The sequence below is a fragment of the Dreissena polymorpha genome, chromosome 1, assembly GCF_020536995.1.
Source record: "Dreissena polymorpha isolate Duluth1 chromosome 1, UMN_Dpol_1.0, whole genome shotgun sequence".
Taxonomy (NCBI): domain Eukaryota; kingdom Metazoa; phylum Mollusca; class Bivalvia; order Myida; family Dreissenidae; genus Dreissena; species Dreissena polymorpha.
This window is the reverse complement of record NC_068355.1, coordinates 12,654,343-12,677,954: the sequence shown is the minus strand read 5'-3', so window position 1 is coordinate 12,677,954 and position 23,612 is coordinate 12,654,343. Positions and strand designations below refer to the sequence as shown.

The 23,612-nt window shown below is 36.8% G+C and overlaps 1 protein-coding gene across 6 annotated transcripts in view; it reads left to right on the top strand.

The window, feature by feature from the left end:
• Window positions 1–23,612, top strand: part of LOC127871397 (liprin-beta-1-like) — a 153,449-nt gene that overhangs the window by 67,481 nt on the left and 62,356 nt on the right. For all 6 annotated transcript variants that reach the window (XR_008045327.1, XM_052414309.1, XM_052414328.1 and 3 more), the window contains one exon: window positions 22,870–23,001. Coding sequence is in view for 5 of the 6 variants with exons in the window: in XM_052414309.1 (XP_052270269.1) it covers window positions 22,870–23,001 (132 nt within the window). In the remaining variant the exon portion in view is untranslated. The remainder of the gene's footprint in view (window positions 1–22,869; window positions 23,002–23,612) is intronic.

Sequence of the window (23,612 nt, the reverse complement as noted above, 5' to 3'; positions counted from 1 at the left end):
TAAATAATGGGCAATCATGGACAAACTATTGACAGAAGTTCACATAAATGAAACAACCTTATGAGGCATGAAACTGTACATGGCCATGATGAAACTACTTATTGCTAGCAAAACACTATATAGATGCTTGATTTAGTGTTTTGGTTCCCACAGGGTTAGGTAAGATAAATTGCCATTATAAAGATTCCCCTCAGTAAACTCTTGTCATGAAGCAACATTAATGTGTGACAAAACTCTGTCAATTTTGTATAGAATGAACTGTTTATTGTAATTTCATGAATTAAATATCATGTTACGTGGTATGGAAACCTGTAGGTATGTTGTATGTGTTTGAGTTGTTTGTTTTGATTATATAATCAATGGACTCTCTTGAAATAGGCATATTTGCTTCAACACTTTCCCATTTTGCATCAGAAAGACCTCCCTTGGTATTGATGTCCTCTTAGTTTGAAAGTTATTTTGGAAAATTAAATTATATATTTTAAATATTTATGGTTATGATATGATGCGGTTTTTGACAGATTATTTATACTTGCCCGTGAAAAGATTCCAATTGGAATTTGGAAAATAAGTGAATTTTAACTTTCTTGCTTTCTGGGTGTGTTACAATCAATGAAACGAAAGTGACTGTGTTGAGTTTGAATCAAAATACATTTATAACGTGGACATCATTTAACAATCATTATGGCTGAAAATCGCCGAGATTTGTGTCACACCCGACGCAATGGAACGGATCGACCAGCCAGCACGGGCATGTATTACTCGTCAGCGTGGGAGTCCAAACTGCACGAGCTTGTGGTGAGTAGAATTTGATTGGACAGTAAGAAATGCAGTGGTCTAAATAAGCACAGAACAACGAGCAAACCTCCATTTTTTCAAGCAGCTGAATCGGAGACTGTCCAGGGTTTGATATTGAAAGGCTTGTAACATACTTCTAGCTCTCATTAGTTACAAGAATACCCAAAACTGTTTATGCACACTGAGAAAAATGTACATTAAACCTTATAAAAAAGGGAACAATTTAATTGAAAAGTTAGACTCATAATTGTTCAAGTGTATTGAAATTTTATATTAAACTTGTTAAGCCTTGATATCATTTAATTTACTGATACTATTTCTGATTATCAGCAATATTCTGTTTTGTGATCTTGATGTGTGTAGTGGTCAAAGTTCATTAACTGATATAAGTAGAAATTCATGTTCAGTTAAGGATCAGCCTACTATTCAGACAATGGATCATAAAGCAACCTTTTTCTTTTTAATGATAATTATAGCTGAACTGTTTTTGCACTTTTATTTCGCTATCATTGAACATCAAACAGTTTTTACTTCACAGATATTTGAGCACCTTTTTTATGTCCCCCAATCTATACTGGGTGACATATTGTTTTTGCCCTGTCTGTTTGTTGAAAAATGGTTTGTTTGCGTCAAACTTTAACATTGGCCATAACTTTTGAAGATAGCAACTTGATATTTGGCATGCATGTGTATCTCATGGAGCTGCACATTTTGAGTGGTGAAAGGTCAAGGTCATCCTTCAAGGTTAAAGGTCAAATATATTGGGGGGGGGGGCAGAGCTCCAGATAAGGGTCATATTTTCGTAATTATGAATTATTTTCAAGTCCATTACGTATTTATTTTAAAATCTTGTTGTACCATTAAGAATTACAAAATCAAGTTACGAATATTATTTTTACATCGGTTTGTATCGATTTTTATTGAGTTCTTTTTCGCGTATTAAAGATCTTTTCGGTGCTTATATAGTATGGTTATCGGGTTTGTTTAACAAAGCGCATTTTTTCCAATAAAAGCGGTGTATACAGTCTATCTGTATACAATGGCGGCGCCCAGAGAGCGTCCTAAAAAACTGCAAAGCGTCCAAAAACACGCTTTTAACATATTGTACGCAAAGTGAGCCGAAGTTAAATGTTTAGAAAGACATTATAGAAAAGATCTTATATGATGTTGTATGTTCAGTTGCCGACACAGTCGGAAAAGCTAAACAAAAACGCGACACGACGGGTCTAAACTTAAACACACAAAAAACATTGAACAAGTGGAAGGGACAAGTCCCGTGGCTAATCGTTGAAAAGATGAAAGGGAAGACCCGTTTTAATTGTGAAATATGTAAAAATTCATCTAAGGCATGCAATCTAAGCACAGTTTGGGCATATGAAGGTATTTGAAAAATAAAATTGTATAATACTGAAAAGACACTGTTGAACTCGTATAAATAAAGTTGCTAGTATGTTTATTATGCCCCCCTTCGAAGAAGGGGTATATTGCTTTGCTCATGTCGGTCTGTCTGTCGGTCCGTCCACCAGGTGGTTGTCAGACGATAACTCAAGAACGCTTGGGCCTAGAATCATAAAACTTCATAGGTACATTGATCATGACTCGCAGATGACCCCTATTGATTTTGAGGTCACTAGGTCAAGGTCACAGGTGAAGGTCACAGTTACTGGAAATGGTCTGTCTGTCGGTTGGTTCGTCCACCAGGTGGTTGTCAGACGATAACTCAAGAATGCTTGGGCCTAGGATCATGAAACTTCATAGGTACATTGATCATGACTCGCAGATGACCCCTATTGATTTTGAGGTCACTAGGTCAAAGGTCAAGGTTACAGGTGAAGGTGACAGTTACTGGAAATAGGCATTTTAAGGATTTAGCATGGTTCAAACAAGGGAAACAACTACTGTTTATGCATGTTCTTTTTGTTACTGCATTTGTAATAAATTAAAATTTTACCAAATGTAAGGCTAACTGCATTTTTGTAATGCATTGTATCCACCACCACCACCACCACTTGTTCACAGTGACAAAAAACGTATTCACACAATGGCTGCTACTACAACTTATAGCCCATATAGGGGGGCATGCATGTTTTACAAACAGCCCTTGTTTTGATTTTTTTTGCATGAAAATAACTATTATTATTTATTAACCAGGTTTTCCGAAGGAAAAAACTGGTTATTAGATTGGCGAATGCGGGCGGGCTGGCTGGCTGGCTGGCTGGCTGGCTGGCGGGCTGGCGGAATAAGCTTGTCCGGGCCATAACTATGTCGTTCATTGTCAGATTTTATAATCATTTGGCACATTTGTTTACCATCATTGGACGGTGTGTCGCGCGAAATAATTACGTCGATATCTCCAAGGTCAAGGTCACACTTTGAGTTCAAAGGTCAAAAATGGCCATAAATGAGCTTGTCCGAGCCATAACTATGTCGTTCATCGTCAGATTTTAAAATCATTTGGCACATTTGTTCACCATCATTGGACGGTGTGTCGCGCGAAATAATTACGTCGATATCTCCAAGGTCAAGGTCACACTTTGAGTTCAAAGGTCAAAAATGGCCATAAATGAGATTGTCCTGGCCATAACTATGTCATTCATTGTGAGATTTTAAAATCATTTGGCACATTTGTTCACCATCATGGGACGGTGTGTCCCACGAAAGAATCACGTCAATATCTCCAATGTCAAGGTCGCCACGACTAAAAATAGATTTAAAAAAAAAAAAAAACTTACAAAGGGGGTTAATTTTTTTTGGTCATTTCAAAAGTTCAGTTTGAGTTTTCTCCCTTTATCAGATTTTTTTTTCACAATGAAAACCTGGTTTTGTGACAATTTTGTCCCTTGTTTTTAGGTCATTTAGAAAAAATAAGAATTATTTTCCAAAACTTAGTAGTAACGTTAAGAATAAAATTTCAGAGTTAAGAATTCTTTTTGAAAATCTGGTAGTAATTTAAGAATTTCACAAAACCTTATCTGGAGCTCTGGGGGGGAGGCAAAGTGTTTCACAAACACATCTTGTTAACCTATATATTTGGTTACTCATGTTTATATCAGTTCAATTAAATACACATATACAGTACAGGCACCGTGTACTTAAACAAACGCCACTCGCCGCAGTGTTCATCTTACTGTGTTGGCTTACCAATATGAACACTGCGATGGTTGTTCAGATCAAATGTTGCGGGGCCGTTTGACATTAGGCGAACACCGTGAATCACCGCCGACCCATAATATCTACTGCGGTGTTCATAGTGTTTGCTTTAAATAAAATAATTGAACATGAACATATTGAATTGATTCCTTTCATTTAAAAGTGATGATGAATAATGTATTTCACACCCATGCCCATAAGAGTGTTTTTTGTCTTTTTAAACGCTGTGATGAAAGAAAACCGTGTTCGCACTTAGCTGTAGGATACCGCACCTGGAGGAGTGTTAATTGAGTGTTTGATTATTCAATTGACAGTTTGAAGCCAAGGAGAACTCATAACTGATAGTAGTTATCATATTATCCAGAGTCTCTTGATTCCCTGATGCATACGTGTCAACTGTCTTAATCACATACATGCAACTTCTCCCATCTTTTTCCATTACTCCAAAATCCCATATATGCCTGATTTCCATGTTTAAAATCAAATTATGGGTGGGTAATATAGACGATAAGAGTCATAAACACAAACGTTTGCAATTTTGGAAAGTATTAAACGAATATTGGCATATGATTCTATTTAAAGATTTGATGAAATACAGTACACTCCACGCGTTTTCCCCAATTTACCTCCATACTCCGCGGGTTTCGACCTGGAGGGAGATTAAGAAAATCCCGCTATACGCGGCGTTTGCATGATTTTGGACGCGGCGGTTAACGATCGGCAAAACTGATAAGCCAACGCGGCGGCCCTCGGCGTTGGCAACGCGGGGGAAACTCCGCGTTTTACGAGATAACGATCAATTTAATTTTGTTTGACTTCCTGATTTTCAAATAAAATTACATTTATTACAAGTACATACATGTACATGTAGTATAATATTTACAATAAAAAAAAAACAACCAAGATAGATCGATCCCGACGTGGTTGTAGAAGTAGTTGTTGTTGTATAGAAAACTCGTTGATATACGACACACAAAACGTCGTCTTTTAACTAATACTTACCAATTAATATAAACACAGTTTGCAACATTGTTTTTATTTTGATAATTTAATCCAAAGTTTTCATGTTAGCAGGTGATTTTCTATACTGAACATGTATACAAATGACCAAGGACCCTAAAAATCTCGCAAATCTGTGTGAATTGACAGTTTGACGTAATCAAAGAAAAGCCGCTTCCTGTCTACAGGCATAACTTACTCAAGTAAACACGTTCAACGAATGCATAAGGAATGGTTTTAATTGTCGGAACAAAGTCAATTCTCTGCTCGCTAATGCATTGATTTTCTCTTTGTTTGTAGGTTATTCCATTGATTGCTAAAAGGTGGTAACTATTGAGTTGATAATTGCATTTAATATTCACAGTTGTATTCTTGTTGCGTCGACATTCTAAACAATGTTTACCAGTAATTATGGACCAAATCGGCAGAGTGACATTCACACATGTTAATCCCTTTTGTCAAAACACCGCAGACAGCAGTCTACACAATAGGTCAGTAGACAAGCTTTGCGTGTTTTCATAACGTCAAACACTTAAAATCCAGTTCCGCCCAGATGTCTTCTTTAATCAGTTTACTATACAATTAGTGTTAAAATAATTACTCTACTAAAATACCGTAACGATAAAGATTCGGCGTGTTCGATTTGAAATTATTTTAGAGGAAATATCAACTTTTTCGCGATATAATTTCGTTAATAAATACCAAAGAAACTTTTAACCGAAATCAACTAAATTCAATGTTTTCTGCGCTACAAAGTTTGTATAAAAAAATCAATACACGCACGCTTTGCAGGAGTATACATTGTACCTTGACCTTGTACATTGCAGCATAATTTTCGCGCGCTTTTGTCGGGAAATATACATGACTGTATATTGGAAGCATTTGTAAACGTCGTGTTAACAATTAAAAATCGTAGTGTGTTTCGGATTACGAATAATTATTCTCATTTGGAAATTTTACGGGACATTTATTCTTGTGCCATATGTGTTATGATTTAAATATTAATTTGTCAAATGTATTATATTAGACTAATTCATATCGTAGACGTACCTGTGAATTAAAAAACATAACTTTTATACGTATTAATTTTCTATACAATTATCTTTTTTATACATGTACTACAGTATTTAAACAATTTATTATAACAATGTTTTTATTTTTTGGCATGCCCAGTAGCACACTGCTAACGCGGCGTTGCGCGGCGATCACTGATAAGAACGGAAAGTGTCTGCATTTACCGACTAGCCTAAAGTAATACACGCCGCGGGAATTAGCGAACGCGGCGTAACGCCGAGCGTTTTATCGAGTTCACCTCGCTCTTCCAACGCCGCGTGAACACTCGCTAGCAGAAAAAACCCGCGGAGGGAGCGCGTTTTTTGGGGAAAACGCGTGGAGTGTACTGTAAGCACCCAATCAGGACAGTTGTATTGCAACATGCGTATATAAACTGACACGGTTTGCACGCGTCGTGTACAGCTATTTAAGGTTACAATTTCTACATGAAATAAATGAATTTCTTTGTCCAGAAAAAGTGCGCAAAAAATTGGCGTGGGTGTATTCATATGTAAATAAAAATTTTGTAGCGGGTACAACATTGAGATCATTTAATTTCCATGAAAAGTTTCGTTGTAAATTTCAACTAAAGTACCGGGATATCTCGCAAATTATTTGGTATTGACATTTCCTCTTAATAAAATATCATTTAAACACGCCGTAATGTTACCGTTACGCTGCATCAGTTCTTTCATTATTGAAACAATTATTGTATTGTATACTGACTACACACAAGTGTCGTAACATACCAATGCAATACGTAAATTCGGACAGTACTTAAAGTTGGACACAAGTAAATTAATGATTTAATACTCTCTTGATTTCTTTGAAACTCAATATTTGTTGTTAAAAAGGGCAATTGCATTGATTTACACCATGAGAGTTAATAGTATTGATCTAATAACCGCTATATTAACGTTTCCGACTTTACGTACTGTCCCAATTTAAGTAGGCATACATGTGCACATACATGTAATATCTACATGTAGTATAGGATTTTCTTTGTACATTTACATTAAAAACGCGTGAATGACTCTTGTAGACAGGTGTTTATGGTGGCTGCGCAGCATCGCGTTGATCATGGGTGTTCCCGTTAATGATAGCATGTAATCGCTGCGATTTCGGGTGTTCGCCGAACACCGCAGTCAGTAGCGTGTCGGCCCCCGCGAAATGTCACCCATCGGGAAAAGTGAACTCCGCGGACAGGCGTTTTTGTTTAAGTACACGGTGCCTGTACTGTACCATTCAAAAATACACTTCAAAAATACAGTTTATATTCAAGCATTCTGAATTGACATGATGTTTATACATTTTGCCTGCACAAAAATTAATGGATTTTGAAATACAAAATATCATATCACCATGTGTCACCTGTTGACACTGAGATCAAGGACACATTGAGAGTGCAAAGGTCAGATTTGACATAGAGCAGCTTTTTCAGACGGTAACTTTGTCATTCAATTTACTCTTTAACCTCCATCACCTACCGCGTATGCACACCTTAAGGAGACATCATGTAGTATAAAACACCTGTCAATCCAATTAAAAGGTCAAGGTCCCACTTAGAAGTACAAGGTTTTAAGATTGTAACATTATCTTTCATCACACAATTTTAAAATAACACAAATGATCTCCACAAGAAGTATATTAACAGTTTCATTAAGTCAGTGGCCAAGGTCACATTCAGAGGTCAAGAGTCATATTTGGCTATAAAAAGCTTGTTTTTACATGAGTGTAGTTTTAAGAAAATTTGAAATGTGAGAGTTATCTTTATATTATCATATATAATTCAGGGGTGGCGAAATCTCAAAAAACTTTACTTGTCCACGGACAACCATTTAGGAAATTTAACTTGTCCGTTGCTGAACTACACTTGTCCGTTAATGTTTATATAAATTATAAACGCATTTATTGATTAATGTTAAAAAGTGTGGAATATATCAAAATAAGTATGATTTGCTTGTTTTGTTTATAATTGTATTTCAATGGTACATTCATTATAGCAGTATATTATAAACAATATAAAGACTTTCTCAAACTTTAAATCTTGCGAAGCTAGTGTTATTAAAACATGTGCTGAACATAAGTACATTGTAATCTTAACAAATTAAACTAGTCCAATATGTGGACCTCTTCAGACTGAGGCTCGGCTACTGGTAGCAATTTGATTATATAAACTGGTATCATTGAAAATCTGAGAGCCAAGTTTCTTGAAAAGTTCTGGTGCGTTTACTTAGATCATATTTTTTTATCATAATCTTTCTTAGTTTTTTGGGAGGTGGGCTGCTCAAAGCTTCGGGTTTCTGCTCCGTTGTTGAAGATTTAAAAAAAAAAAAGTTTCATCTTTACCATTAAAGTCGTCTTAAATAACAAGGTAGACCGTGTTTTGATTATCTTAGATTGATACTTCTTATTTCCGTCTGATTGTAAAAATAAAGAAACCAATCTGTACACTGTCTAACAGTCGGGCCGAATGTTGAAAATGCGGCATGCTCCCGGTCTCTTATAGAATAAGGGAGATCACTTCGCAGGAAGGTGCACGTATTTTAGCTTGATTGCTCCGCAAATAGCACTGACAATGTAATCGCGTGTCAACATCCGGTTTTGTAAAACTTAATTACGGCTTTAATACAATGTAATTTTGTATACCTGGACGCGACTTTTAAAAAATTTGTTGTCCATGGACAACTTAATTGAAAAAAATCAGTTGCCCAGTCAAGCAAATGTACGACTCGGGCAACTCGGACATTTGATTTCGCCACCCCTGTATAATTTATAAACACATTTAATTCAGTTCAGGCATACATGAAAATGCACTTACATTTAATTATGTTTGGGCGTATGCAGTTACACACAAGCACATATTTATATATTTTCACACCGATAAATACATTATATTTTGGTATTTCTCTTGAAACTGGCTTAGGAGATAAATACATTGATTTTTGACCACCAGTTGACTGATTCTGGTGCTAAATAGTCAGTGAATAAATCACCTAAATTGTACAATGGTCCATTCTTCATCTAGCCACATCTTTAACTCAGTTAGCCCCAAGGTGGCCATTTACTGATGGTGACAATGTATCTGTGTTTTTGTATATGACTCCCTTGTGGCTGATGAATGTTTGTCTGAGATTATAAGGTAGAGTTACTTGAAGTGGTAAATATGTTATTGGATGTGAGTCTTTCACTTGGAATGCAATGCAGGGCCCTCAATCTATTAAATATGCCGCCGAAATTCGGCTGCAGCCCCCACCCGTAAAGTATACTTTTTTCCCCTTTTTGTGGGAAAAATTCCCCCTAAAAAAAAAATAATAATTTTTTTTTTAAAGATGTGTGTCATGTTTATTATGTCTCAATTCTATTTCAATTTAATCTTTGCAAACATACTAAATTATGAAAAATGCAATGAATATAGTGCAAACATGTACAAATGTAATAATGAGAGAGTAAGTAACAAAATCCCCCAAAAAGGGAAACGCCGCTATTATTACTACATATTACTAAATATGAGAACATAGCCTGTAAGTACAAACGCTCTGGCGCTGGCAATCCTCTGAAAATAAAAGGTGCACACACAAACTGAGTTGAGTGTTAAACCTTTCTATCTATCAAGCCTTTTCATAAGAGATAAAATTGTTTTATGCTGAACAAGCAGTAATACAGTGTTACAAAGACGCGGTCATGTTTCTAATGTTCTGGTGGTACACTCAAATCAGCCAATGGAATAAATGAAGTGTGTTCATTCGTGTCTAGCCGCGGAATTTTTTTTATGAAATTTACTGGTCATGATTAATGGCCACCTAAGGTCAAAAGTGACGTTAAACAGCTATGCCGAAAAACGTCGCTATTATTACTACATATTACTAAATATGAGAACATAGCCTGTAAGTACAAACGCTCTGGCGCTGGCAATCCTCTGAAAATAAAAGGTGCACACACAAACTGAGTTGAGTGTAAAACCTTTCTATCTATCAAGCCTTTTCATAAGAGATAAAATTGTTTCATGCTGAACAAGCAGTAATACAGTGTTACAAAGACGCGGTCATGTTTCTAATGTTCTGGTGGTACACTCAAATCAACCAATGGAATAAATGAAGTGTGTTCATTCGTGTCTAGCCGCGGGAATTTTTATATGAATTTTACTGGTCATGATTAATGGCCACCTAAGGTCAAAAGTGACGTTAAACAGCTATGCCGAAAAAAACATGTCAGATGTGAAATGTTGTCTGCAATCCTAACATTTAATTGTATAGCCCATTCTAAATGTTCTTATTTTTCCTTTGTAGGTTCAAGCTATTCTAAAAAAGAACAGCTGAATTCTTTACGTAAACATAAAGGATAGTGTCATGATGAAAAGTACATGTACATGTATTTTCACTTCTTGTTTGAAAAGCTGGACATATTATCTTTGTACACTTCATGAATAAATTACTGTTATATTTTATGCAAAAATATTAAAATTCATTGAATATTAACGTTTTTGTATAATCTGTCTATCAAATTCATGAAAACTCAGAATTAAGACCACCTCACTATTAAGACCACTTTTCAAAAGTCCCACAGGTGGTCTTCATAGCGAGGTTTCATTGTATTATCAACTTCATTAAGAAATTCAAAGTACATGTACATGTATTTTCACTTCTTGTTTGAAAAGCCTGATATATTATCTCTGTACACTGCATGAAAAAATTACTGTTATATTTTATGCAAAAATATTAAAATTCATAGAATATTAACATTTTTGTATAATCAGTCTATCAAATTCATGAAAACTCAGAATTAAGACCACCACGTCATTAAGACCATTTTTCAAAAGTCCCACAGGTGGTCTTAATAGCGAGGTTTTACTGTATTATCAACTTCATTTAGAGTTCATTAGTTAATAAACAAAGTCATTAAAAAAAACAAGTTAATAGTAGTAAAAACAATATTTGACCATCTTTTAAATGAAATGATTTAAATGTAAAACAGCGTTAAATATTAAATAATAATGCTGTTACACAGGATACAAATTATTTGATGATTGAACAAGAAGAAACTTCATTTACACGAAAAATACCATTAAAGCTGAAAGTGCAAGTCATCCCTGATAAGCCTGTGCCGATGGATAATAAATTAAGGTTAAAACCAGATCAGTTTAACAAAAACATATGTATACGTTTCTTTTGAAGCCTGTTATTACTTATCAATCAGCTTTTATTTGAAAAGTACCCTGCCTGCAAAACATGATTCACATTTGTTGGACGACAAAGATAAATTTTGTAAGAGGGTTAAAATAAAAGAAAGCTGAACCACAGTATATCCTGTGTTTTTTATCAATTGAACATCATATTATTCTGGGGAAGGGATTTTGCTCTAGCAATCTACAGGTGATGGTTTGAACATGTTCAGGATCTGAAAGCTTTCAAAGGGTTAATGCTTCCATTTGTAAAGATATATTGTACACTTTCTGTAAGGATTAGCAAAGAAACATGTGTACTTTATGAGATTGTTGCACCATGGAAGATACCTGGTGATAAAGTTGTCATGTAAATTATTGGGGGCTGCTTTTTGCTGAACCTTTTAACACTTAGATGTTCAGTTGCTTTTCAGCAGATGTCTAAGAGATCTGTAGATTAGCTGTGTTTTAACACTTTGTTTAATATAACTCAAACATAAGTAAGGGGAATACCATCTGTATTTTTTTAGTATTTCTATTTATATCTGAGTAGATTTTGGCTCTGCTCTTGTTTACATAATTATTATTTACCCTGTCTGGAAGTTCTTTCATGTGAACAAATGTAACATTTTCCCAGCTTTGTAGATTTTGATATTAATTGTCAGACACTTTAAGATGGCAAGATAGTGTCACCAGCCACTAGAAACATTCCAAAGTCTGAGACCAAGGTCACTTGATGGCCATTGATAAGATTTTATGCCAAAGATCCTGTCCAAAGCATACTGAAAGGTCAAAGGTCAAATGAATTGCATGAGTAAACTCTTAAATTCATTACATAAACATTCATATTTCTTGTTGAAGAGTTGTCTCTAATTTTTGTGTGCTAAATTTAATGGAAATCAAATACATAACATGACTTCTTGATGATAAACTTTTTCCCCAAAAAGTTTAATGTCCTGAATTCCAAATTGGAAATCATTTTTAGCTTAGTTCATTATGCACCTCTTTAAGAATTATGGAAATTGCTTGATTGATATTGTTTGCTAAATAACCAGAATCAAGGATTTATCAAGGATTTATGGGTACTTTAACCACAAAATGAGTGGTACACATGTAGGTACTGCACTTAGTAATGGCCAATTTGTTGTGAACAGGCATGGGTTGTGTTGGCATACTCATATAAATGATGGAAACCCATCAGTGCTTATCTACAAAGAGAAGTTATTAAAATCCAATTAATGAAAGAAGCATGCATGTTTTCTGGCAGCGGGTTCCTGAACAAGTGCTCTTGTAATTGGTCCTAATCTGATTTTAGCATGTCTGCATGGAACATGGTGCTCTGTTCACATTAATCAGTGTACATTTCATTGCTTGAAATCAATCATTCTTGGGCACATTTAGTAGGCTGAGGGTAAAACGGATGTTTCTTGTAGACATTTACATATCAGGTAAAGTGGGTTTGCACTCAACCCTTAATATTATGAGCTTGTTTTAAGACATCACCTTAAGATGGCTCCCACCAGTCTTAGATTTGATCACATTGTTTTTATTTTCAACATTTTGGTAAAGTTTTACTCTAAAACGATTTTGACATGTTAATTGTGTCAAGTCTAAGATTCAAACCTTAATTTAATAGAACACAAGTAGGGCTGCAACAATATACCCGTATATCGGTATATATCGCAATACGCAATCCGCATATTGTATTGCGATATGATTTTCATCATACCGGTACGAAAATTTTACAAAAATTCATTCACATTTTGTCCAGAAAAGCCATCCGAAATAATGATAAAAAGGTAAACAAAACAAAGCAGTGTAAATTATTTTTTACATAAAAATAGCATTCCAAAAAGTGTATTATACGGAGTAGCGTTGTTACATGGGAGCATTCATTCGATGCTTTTCAACAGATTATCGTTGAATTAATTGCGCACAGCTGTAAATGTTTCGTTCGATTCTGATTTGAGCATTATTTGTAATCCGAATTTCGGAAACACGCTTCCAAATTTGAATGCTAACGCGACAGTAAAAAATTATAGCGTCAAATAAAAAGTGCTTTATCCTTTGTCTCAATAAAAAGCGCGCGAAAATTATACAGACATGTAGAACGTCGCATGGAAAGTATGGGTGTATTTTGTGTTGTATAAAAACGGGAACATCACGTCAGCTGAATTACGCGTGTTCAGTGGGAAAAACGCCCCGGTTGGACGTTATTTCATCACATCTTTAAATAGTAACAATTGCAAAAATGTATTTGATACTTAAGAAAATTTGCGAATGTTTGTGTTTCTTATTATTCTTGAGCACATTTATAGTAAATATATACCAGAATTTGCTGTAAAATTGGAATTTATGGGATTATCGGGTAATTGGCAAGTTATAATTTTGGTACAAGTTAGCAATATATTGCGATGTATTGCAATACAGGTTTTTGAACTGACAATATATTGCAATACGGTTTTTGGCGTATTGTTGCAGCACTAAACACAAGACACCTGAACACATTATTGTTTTGATCATTCATGAACTACACTTACATATGAGCCGCGCTCTGTTAAAAGGGGGTTGAATGCATTTACATAGGTGTTGTCCGAGAATAGAGTGTGCTATCACATGCAAGGACCATACTTTCAGCCTAAACTGGATTTTTTCTTAAAGAAGAGACTTTCTTTTAATGGAAAAAACATAAAATCAAAAAGTGTCATCCCTGATTCTGGGACAACTCTTTACCCACATGCATTAAATCCTCTTTTCACAGAGCAGGGCCCATATTTATGTTAATTTAACATGAACATGAACTGGAAATGGCGCGGCAGAGGCCGACGCGTATCCCCACGCCGCATGTTTGACCCAGGGGTGCCCCATGGTTGGTAATGGGTCCATGCATAGTTGAGATTGACCATATTGTCATAAGAAAAGTTCAGTATCAATTAGAAGTGAATCGGTGTAGAAATAAAGAAATTATAGTAAAAGACAATTTTGGGTGGGTGTGGCCTATTATGGGCGTGGCGCCCCAGGGTTGGTAAAGGGGCCATACATAGTTAAGATTGACTGCATTGTCATAAGAGATGTTCAGTATCAATTTGAATGAGTAAATCGGTGTAGAAATGAAGGAATTATAGTAAAAGGCAATTTTGGGTGGGCGTGGCCTATGTGGGCGGGGCGCCCCAGGGTTGGTAATGGGGCCATGCATAGTTGAGATTGACTGTATTGTCATAAAAGAGGTTCAGTATCAATTTGAAGTGAATCGGTGTAGAAATGAAGATATTATAGTAAAAGGCAATTTTGGGTGGGCGTGTCCTATGTGGGCTGGGCGACCCAGGGTTGTAATGGGGCCATGCATAGTTGAGATTAACTGTATTGTCATTAGAGAGGTTCAGTATCAATTTGAAGTGAATCGATGCACAAATGAAGAAATTATAGTAAAAGGCAATTTTGGGTTGGCGTGGCCTATGTAGGTGTGGCCTATTATGGGCGGGGCGCCCCAGGGTTGGTAATGGGGCCATACATAGTTGAGATTGACCGTATTGTAATAAGAGAAGTTCAGCATCAATTAGAAGTTAATCGGTGTAGAAATGAAGAAATTATAGTAAAAGACAATTTTGGGTGGGTGTGGCCTTTTATGGGCGGGGTGCCCCAGGGTTGGTAATGGGGCCTTACATAGTTGAGATTGACCGTATTGTCATAAGAGATGTTCAGTATCAATTTGAAGTAAATCTGTTTAGAAATGAAGAAATTATAGTGAAAGGCAATTTTGGGTGGGCGTGGCCTATGTGGGCGGGGTGCCCCAGGGTTGGTAATGGCGCCATGCATAGTTGAGATTGACCGATTTGTCATAAAAGAGGTTCAGGATCAACTTGAAGTGAATCAGTGTAGAAATGAAGAAATTATAGTAAAAGGCAATTTTGGGTGGTCGTGGCCTATGTGGGCGGGGGCACCCCAGGGTTGGTAATGGGGCCATGCATAGTTGAGATTAACTTTATTGTCATAAGAGAGGTTCAGTATGAATTTGAAGTGAATCGGTGTAGAAATGAAGAAATTATAGAAAAAGGCAATTTTAGGTGGGCGTGGTCTATGTGGGCGGGGCGCCCCAGGGTTGGTAATGGGGCCATGCATAGCTGAGATTGACTGTATTGTCATAAGAGAGGTTCAGTATCAATTTGAAGTGAATCGATGTAGAAATGAAGAAATTATAGTAAGTTGCAATTTTGGGTGGGCGTGGCCTATGTGGGAGGGATGCTCTAGGGTTGGTAATGGGGCCATGCATAGCTGAGATTGACCGTATTGTCATAAGAGATGTTCAGTATCAATTTGAAGTGAATCGGTGTAGAAATGAAGAAATTATAGTTAAAGGCAATTTTGGGTGGGCATGGCCTTTGTGGCTGGGGCGCCCCAGGGTTGGTAATGGGGCCATGCATAGTTGAGATTGACCTTATTGTCATAAGAGAGGCTCAGTATCAATTTGAAGTAAATCGGTGCAGAAATGAAGAAGTTAATGCAAAATAACATTAAAAAAATGAGTGAAAATCTCTGACCCGGCCCGCCCCAACCCCCATAACTTTTGACCCAGGGGTCAGATAAAAATTCCGTCACTGTCACCGTCGCACATATGCTCATAGCTACCATGTATGTAAGTTTCAAGGTTCTAGTGCTAATAGTGTAGGAGAAGCAGGTGGCCAGGATGGATGGACAGACCCACATCAATACAATATCCCCACTTTTTCTCCGAAAAACATGGGGATAAATATAACCAGGTTTCGTAAATTGACATTTGTGTGTGTTCTTTTGCATACAAGAAACTGTTTTCTATTTACTACAAGTATTGCTGGTATGTTACTGCTATTGCGTAATAACATTTTGTACCATGAAAACAATGCATGTGCCAAATGATGAAAGACCATTTGGTACTTTGTCTGTTTGTATACAATCCTGTCAACATCATTAAAATCAACACTAGTAGGACACTTCTTTCCTGTTTGCTGACTAGATGTGATGACATTGCATACAAGGGCATGCTCAGATGACCTTTCAATAACCAATCAAATCATTCCTTCAAAAGTCTTTTGTATATCTGTGGTACCTGTAACAAAAACCCTCATGAGTGTAAACTTTATGTTATATTTAAGTTTGTGATGCCTAAGAGTGGAGATCAGGGGTGTGTGTGGGGGGACCTGAGTCACCAAGGAGTTAAGGAGCCCTGCCCTTTCAATGCCCCGCCCTGCGCTTTATAATATAAATATATATTTTTTTATGTCCCCCACCACTATAGTAGGGGACATATTGTTTTTGCCCTGTCTGTTGGTTTGTTGTTTTGGTTGTTTGTTTGTTTGTTTGTTTGTGCAAATGTTAACATTTTCCATAACTTTTGCAATATTAAAGATAGCAGCTTCATATTTGGCATGCACGTGTATCTCATGGAGATGCGCATTTTGAGTAGTGAAAGGGTCCTTCAAGGTCAAAGGTAAAAAATATGGAGACAGTCAAGGTCATCCTTCAAGGTCAAATATATTATGGGGACATAGTGTTTCACAAACTTATCTCTTGTTTATGTTATTTTTAAAGACTTATTATACCCCCACTAAACGAACGTGTCCGCTCTCTAATTCAAGTAGTTTTCATCCAATCTTCACCAAACTTGGTCAGAATTTATATCTAGATGATGTCTAGGCCAAGTTCAAACATGGGCTTTGTCGGGTCAAAAACTAGGTCACAGGGTCACTCAGTGCGTTTTAAACATTCAGCATGTTGTCGGCGCTCTCTAATTCAAGTAGTTTTCATCAGAGCTTCACCAAACTTTGTCAGAAGTTGTATCTAGATGATGTCTAGGCCAATTTCGAACATGGGTCATGGCAGGTCAAAAACTAGGTCACGGGGTCACTTAGTGCGTTTTAAACATTGAGCATGATGTCCACTCTCTAATTCAAGTAGTTTTCGTCAGATCTTCACCAAACTTGGTCAGAAGTTGTATCTAGATGATGTGTAGGTCAAGTTCGAATATGGGTCATGCCGGTGTAACAGGCCATTTTTTTTGAGTGTCAAATATAACACTTTTGTGTTCATAAGCATATTGGCGGGGGATATCAATTCAACGAATTTGCTTGTTTTAATTATCTTTTACATTTATTATTCACCTTTTGGCCAGATTTTCCCCCTGGCCAGTTCCCCCCCCCCCCCCCTCTACCTTGTAAAAGTATTTTTAACAACAGAATTTGATAGAGTTGCTAAAACTACCTCTATCCCCTTATCTTTTATTTGACTTCTCTTTTACATTTATTCTTTAATGGTCCCCTGGCCATTTTTCCCCCTACCTCGTAAAAGTAGTTTTTACAACAGAATTTGATTGATAGTGGCTTAAACTGTCTCCACACTTATCTTATATATTACTTATCTTTTACATTTATTCTTCACTTTTCTGCCAGTTTTACCCCCTGGCCAGTTTCCCCCCCCCCCCCCCCCCCCCCTCCTACCATGTAAAAGTAGTTTGAATAACAGAATTTGATTGAGAGTTGCTAAAACTACCTCTATCCCCTTCTCTTTTATTTTACTTCTGTTTTACATTTATTCTTCAATTTTGCCAGTTTTTCTCCCCTGGCCAGTTTTTCCCCCCAGCCATGTAAAAGTAGTTTTAACAACAGAACTTCATTGAGAGTTGCTGATGATAATGATGATAATGACATCCTAGGCCAATTTTTCCCAGGGGAAAAACTGGCCAGGGGGGGGGGGAATGGACCGCTACACCGGGTCAAAAACTAGGTCACTGGGTCACTTAGTACGTTTTACACATTAAGCATGGTGTCTGCTCTCTAATTCAAGTAGTTTTCATCCGATCTTCACCACACTTGGTTAGAAGTTGTATCTAGATGATGTGAAGGTCAAGTTTGAACATGAGCCATGCAGGGTCAAAAACCAGGTCACAGGTTCACTTAGTGTGTTTTAAACATTGAGCATGGTGTCCGCTGTCTTTTGTGAATTTATAAATCTCTTTGTTATATGGTAATTATTTTATTCCTCTTTGTAGACATTTTATTTGAATGGTTTAATAATAATGGAAATAATGTATTTTAAAAATTACTGATAACATAAAAATTAATATGCAACAGGGAGCATTCCAGAAACGACTGCGCACTCTAAAGCGCCCTTTTGTCAAAATTATGCACGTTGAAAGTGCCCTTTTGACAAAATAGATTAATAATAATGGAAATAATGTATTCTAAAAATTACTGATAACATAAAAATTAATATGCAACAGGGAGCATTGCAGAAACAACTGCGCACTCTAAAGCGCCCTTTTTCCAAAATTATGCGTGTTGAAAGTGCCCTTTTGACAAAATAGAACCTCCCAATACCCCTGCTTGACTTTTCAAATCCTAGCTGGAGCACTGTAGATGAAGGCTTGGTGACATTAGCTGCTGGGCTATTACAGTTGTATTGGTAGAGTAATGAACTGCAGATCCTAGGAGTTATGAGGTTAGATTGAATTCATAGCCAACCTAAATAACTTGTGTGGGCGGGTCATGAAAGTATTTGGGCCATGCTCTGTGAAAAGGGGGTTTATTGCATGTGCGTAAAGTATCGTCCCAACTTAGCCTGTGCAGGCTGCACTGGCTAATCAGGAACAACACTGCCTGCCTAGACTTGATTTTTGCTAAGAATATACTTTCTTTTAACGAAAAATATCATAAAATCGGAAATTGTAGTCCCATATTAGCCTATGACTGCACGGGTTAATCTGGGACAACACTTTACGCACATGCATTAAGCCCAGTTTTCTCAGAGCAGGGCAGCTGCTGGTTTCTATGGCAATTATACCCCCTACCTCTTTCTAGGGCAGTTTTCAGATACAATTATAAATATGAGCACTCAAAACTGCTATACCAGCTTACTAAAGAGAAGTGTGAGTAGGTTAATATACCTGACTTTGTAACTGTTGTAAAATGCTTGGACAGCAAATTATTTAGCAAACAACAGAGGTGTGTTGCACATGTAATAATTATAACTTGCGTAGATACATATATTTAAATTGAATAAAATCTGATTTAAATGAGCGCAAATGTTTTTCTGGGTTTACCAGGTAAGCATTTGGTACTTTGTGATAAGGGTGCCATCATCTTGCTGATAAATCCCTGCCTCAATCACTACTGATTTGCCTTTGAAAACTTTGAAGTCTTGAAATTTCATGGTTTTCAAACAGATTCAGGCTGCTTGTAAACTGAAAAAAATGGTTTAGGATTTACTATTAACATTAGTTAAGCAGGTAATTTGATATTTTTTTAATCTAAATTGGAACATTTTATGTATTTCATGAGATTGTATCATGCATTCATTTTCATTTATGTTGGGATAAATCTTACAGTTGTTTTTAGCTCTCCTGAGCACAACGTGCTCATGGTGAGCTTTTGTGATCGCCTTTTGGCCGTTGCCTTGTTCAACATTTGCCTTGTTCACTCTCTAGAGGCCACATTTATTGTCTAATCTTCATGAAATTTGGTCAGAAGATTGGTTTCAATGATATCTTGGATGAGTTCGAAAATGGTTACGTTTGCTTGAAAAACATGGCTGCCAAGGGGCGGGGCATTTTTCCTTATATGGATATATTTGGCTATAGCAAAATCTTGTTAACACTCTAGAGGCCACATTTATTGTCCGATCCTCATAAAACTTGGTCAGAAGATTCATCCCAATGATATCTTGGACGAGTTCGAAAATGATGTCCGTTGGTTGAAAAACATGGCCGCCAGGGGGCGGGGCATTTACTTATATGGCTATAGTAAAACCTTGTTAACACTCTAGAGGCCACATTTATTTTCCAATCTTCATGAAACTTGCTCAGATGATTTGTCCCAATGATATCTTGGATGAGTTAAAAAATGGTATACTTGGCTTGAAAAACATGGCTGCCAAGGGGCGGGGCATTTTTCCTTATATGGATATAAATGGCTATAGTAAAATCTTGTTAACTTTCTAGTTTGCTCAATCTTCATGAAATTTGGTCAGAACATTGATTTCCTGTGTAGTAAAGTTTGGTTTTATTATGTCAATATTATGTGACATTAACTGTGTTATGTAATTTTTCATAACACAGAATGTTCATAGTTAACATAACTGTTTTAGTCATTAACACTTATGATAAGCCTTTCAACTAAGAGATAACTGAAAGAAAGACAACATGTACATGATTTTGCAGAATTTATGCAGTATTTATCTCCCTTGTTTAACCTGGTTCAGTAATCTATTTTTAGTTCTGCTCTGGAATTTGGGAAGATATTGATCATTGATAAATGCACTGTTCTGAGGGAAAATTGACTACTCTGCCATTGATCTCTTCTGAACTGTATAAAATAAGCTGTTTGGGCTGATTTAAACACCTCTTGATGCTTTCTTGAAAAGTTAACAGCTCTTGAAAAAGGTTGGAATTTTGAAATAATTAAACAATAAATTCTTTTTAACACCAGCATCAAGACATTTTGGCATTATTATGCCCCCCTTCGAAGAAGAGGAGGTATATTGCTTTGCTCATGTCGGTCTGTTGGTCGGTCTGTCGGTCGGTCTGTCGGTCCGTCCCCCAGGTGGTTGTCAGATGATAACTCAAGAACGCTTGGGCCTAGGATCATGAAACTTCATAGGAACATTGATCATGACTCGCAAATGACCCCTATTGATTTTTAGGTCAAAGGTCAAGGTCACGGTGACCAGAAATAGTAAAATGGTTTTTGAATGATAACTCAAGAACGCATACGCCTGAGATCATGATACTTCATGGGTAGATTGATCATGACTTGCAGATGACCCCTATTGATTTTGAGGTCACTAGGTCAAAGGTCAAGGTCACGGTGAATGAACTAGTAAAATGGTTTCCGGATGATGACTCAAGAACGCATACGCCTAGGATCATGAAACTTCATGGGTAGATTGATCATGACTCGCAGATGACCCCTATTGATTTTGAGGTCACTAGGTCAAAGGTCAAGGTCACGATGACCCGAAATAGTAAAATGATTCCGGATGATAACTGAAGAACGCTTATTCCTAGGATCATAAAACTTGATAGGTAGAATTATCATGACTCACAGATGACCCCTATTGATTTTCAGGTCACTAGGTCAAAGGACAAGGTCACGGTGACCCGAAATAGTAAAATGGTGTCTGGATGATAACTCAAGAATGCTTATGGCTAGGATCATGAAACTTCATAGGTACATTGATCATGACTGGCAGATGACCCCTATTGATTTTCAGGTCACTAGGTCAAAGGTCAAGGTCACAGTGACAAAAAACATATTCACACAATGGCTTTCACTACAACGGAGAGCCCATATGGGGGGCATGCATGTTTTACAAACAGCCCTTGTTTTTATATCAGTTTGTTTTTTTACAGATTTTGAACTTCTTTTTACATTTATTAAGGTATTTGCCGTATGTTGTTCATTTTTGTAACGATACTTACTGTAGATTCTTTAGACTTGGCTTGTATCTGTTCTTATTTTTCTGTCATTGTTCTTCATTTTCCGAGTTCTTGGAATAAAAATTAGTTATTTTTTGTTAAAGCTACCTTGGTTTTCACTTATAAATAAATTCTTTGAGTGTATTTAGGCGTCCCTGACTAAACGCCTTTAGTTAATTGAATTACAACCAGTCAGTATATTCATCCTGACCGGAAATAAAAGTTTGTCAAATAAATATTTCCGCATTACATAAGTGCTTACAAATTTACATAACTTGTAACTGTCCTGTGACCGGTTCATTTGCGTAAGCGAAGGAGACTGCACTACCACACCTGGATAGGACAGTTAAGTTCGATAATGATTTGGATCGGTAAAAAAACATGGCCGCCAGGGGGGGGGGGGGTCTTTTTCCTTATATTAATATAGTAAAAAAACTTGTGAACACTCTAGAAGTCACATGTTTTGCCTAATCATCATGAAATTTTGTCAAAACATTAGTTATGTGGATGTCTCGGACGAGTTTAAAAAATGGTCGTGATCAGTGAAAAAACCATGGCCGCCAGGGATTTGGGCAGTTTTCTTTATATGTATATAGTGACAACATGTGAACAGTCTAGAAGACACATTTTTTCCCAATCTTCATGAAATTTGGACATATCTTGGAGGAGTTAAAAAATGGTTCAGGTCTGTTAAAAAAACATGGCCGCCAAGGGGCCATTTGTTGTTCATTCTTCATGATACTTGGTTAGAACATTTGTGCCATTGATATCTTGGGCTGCAAAGAACAGGTCATTTCTTTTTATCTCAGGTGAGCGACTTTGGGCCTTTCAGGCCCTCTTGTTTCATCTTTAGGGCGAGATCGAGGTGAATGGGCACTTCCTATGGGGAATTTAGGACAAAACGGGAATTATTTATTTTCAGACAAGCATGATACTATTGTTATATTCCACTATGTTATTTAATATTAATCAATTGACAATGCTTTGTAAGAAAATGATAAGATGTAGGTTTAGAATTGTATTATATTATTTACTTACTGGAAACATGTACACATACAAAATAAAAGGATGATTAATCAACTTAAAAACACATGGCAGCAGTAGTAATCTCCCTTGCAACTGAGTCATTACTCTCCCATTCTTTGTTGGAAACTTCAACTTTGTTACCTACCGGAGACTATTGCATGCCTTTCGTAGTCACAATCACCAGTGTCTACTTTACATTGTAATCTCTTACAAAGATGTTTATAAATCTCTGTTTCAGGAATTGCTGACGCGCTCGTCACTGGAGACTCACAAGTTAGATCTGATGGCGGAGATATCGAGTTTGAAGATCCGCCTGGCCACAGCCGAGAACGAGCGTCGTGAGATGGAGGAGAGGCTGCGTCAGTCACAGGTAACCATGGCATCCTGTTTCCCGGCAGCAGTGGAAACTGTTTGGCTTTGTAACCTTGGAAACCTTGTACGGTATCTTGGAAACCATAAGGTATAATCTTGGAACATTTAAGGGGTCCTTGGCTTAGACTTGTATGAGTGTGCTGTTTCATAAGTCCATCTGTACAGTCATATTTATTATGTCATCTGTGTGTGAACATTCTATTCTGTGGACAGGGACTTACGGTCACTGTCACAACTTGTCCTAACAGCTTTACCTGCAGTCTCACATCCATACATTCTCCCTCAGAAGCATGTGTTTCCTTCATCTCTGGAGGATGTGTTTAGCTGTTTGGTCAGCTTCTTCAACGGAGGCATGTTTGAGACAGCAAAAGGTGGATTTTTACGTGGATGTGGTTGTTTAGTCTATGGCACTTTGTACATATTCAGAAGATCATCACCACATGTTATGGATTTGACACAGGCTGTTTATGCTGACCATGCACTTGATTATGGTTTTGATTTCTTCAAGACTTAGTTGTCTTGTTGATCTTCCACTCCCCGCTTTGTCATTCTGTCTGCCTTGTCATTTTCATGCATTCCTCACTGCATGATTGGACTTAACAAGGCATG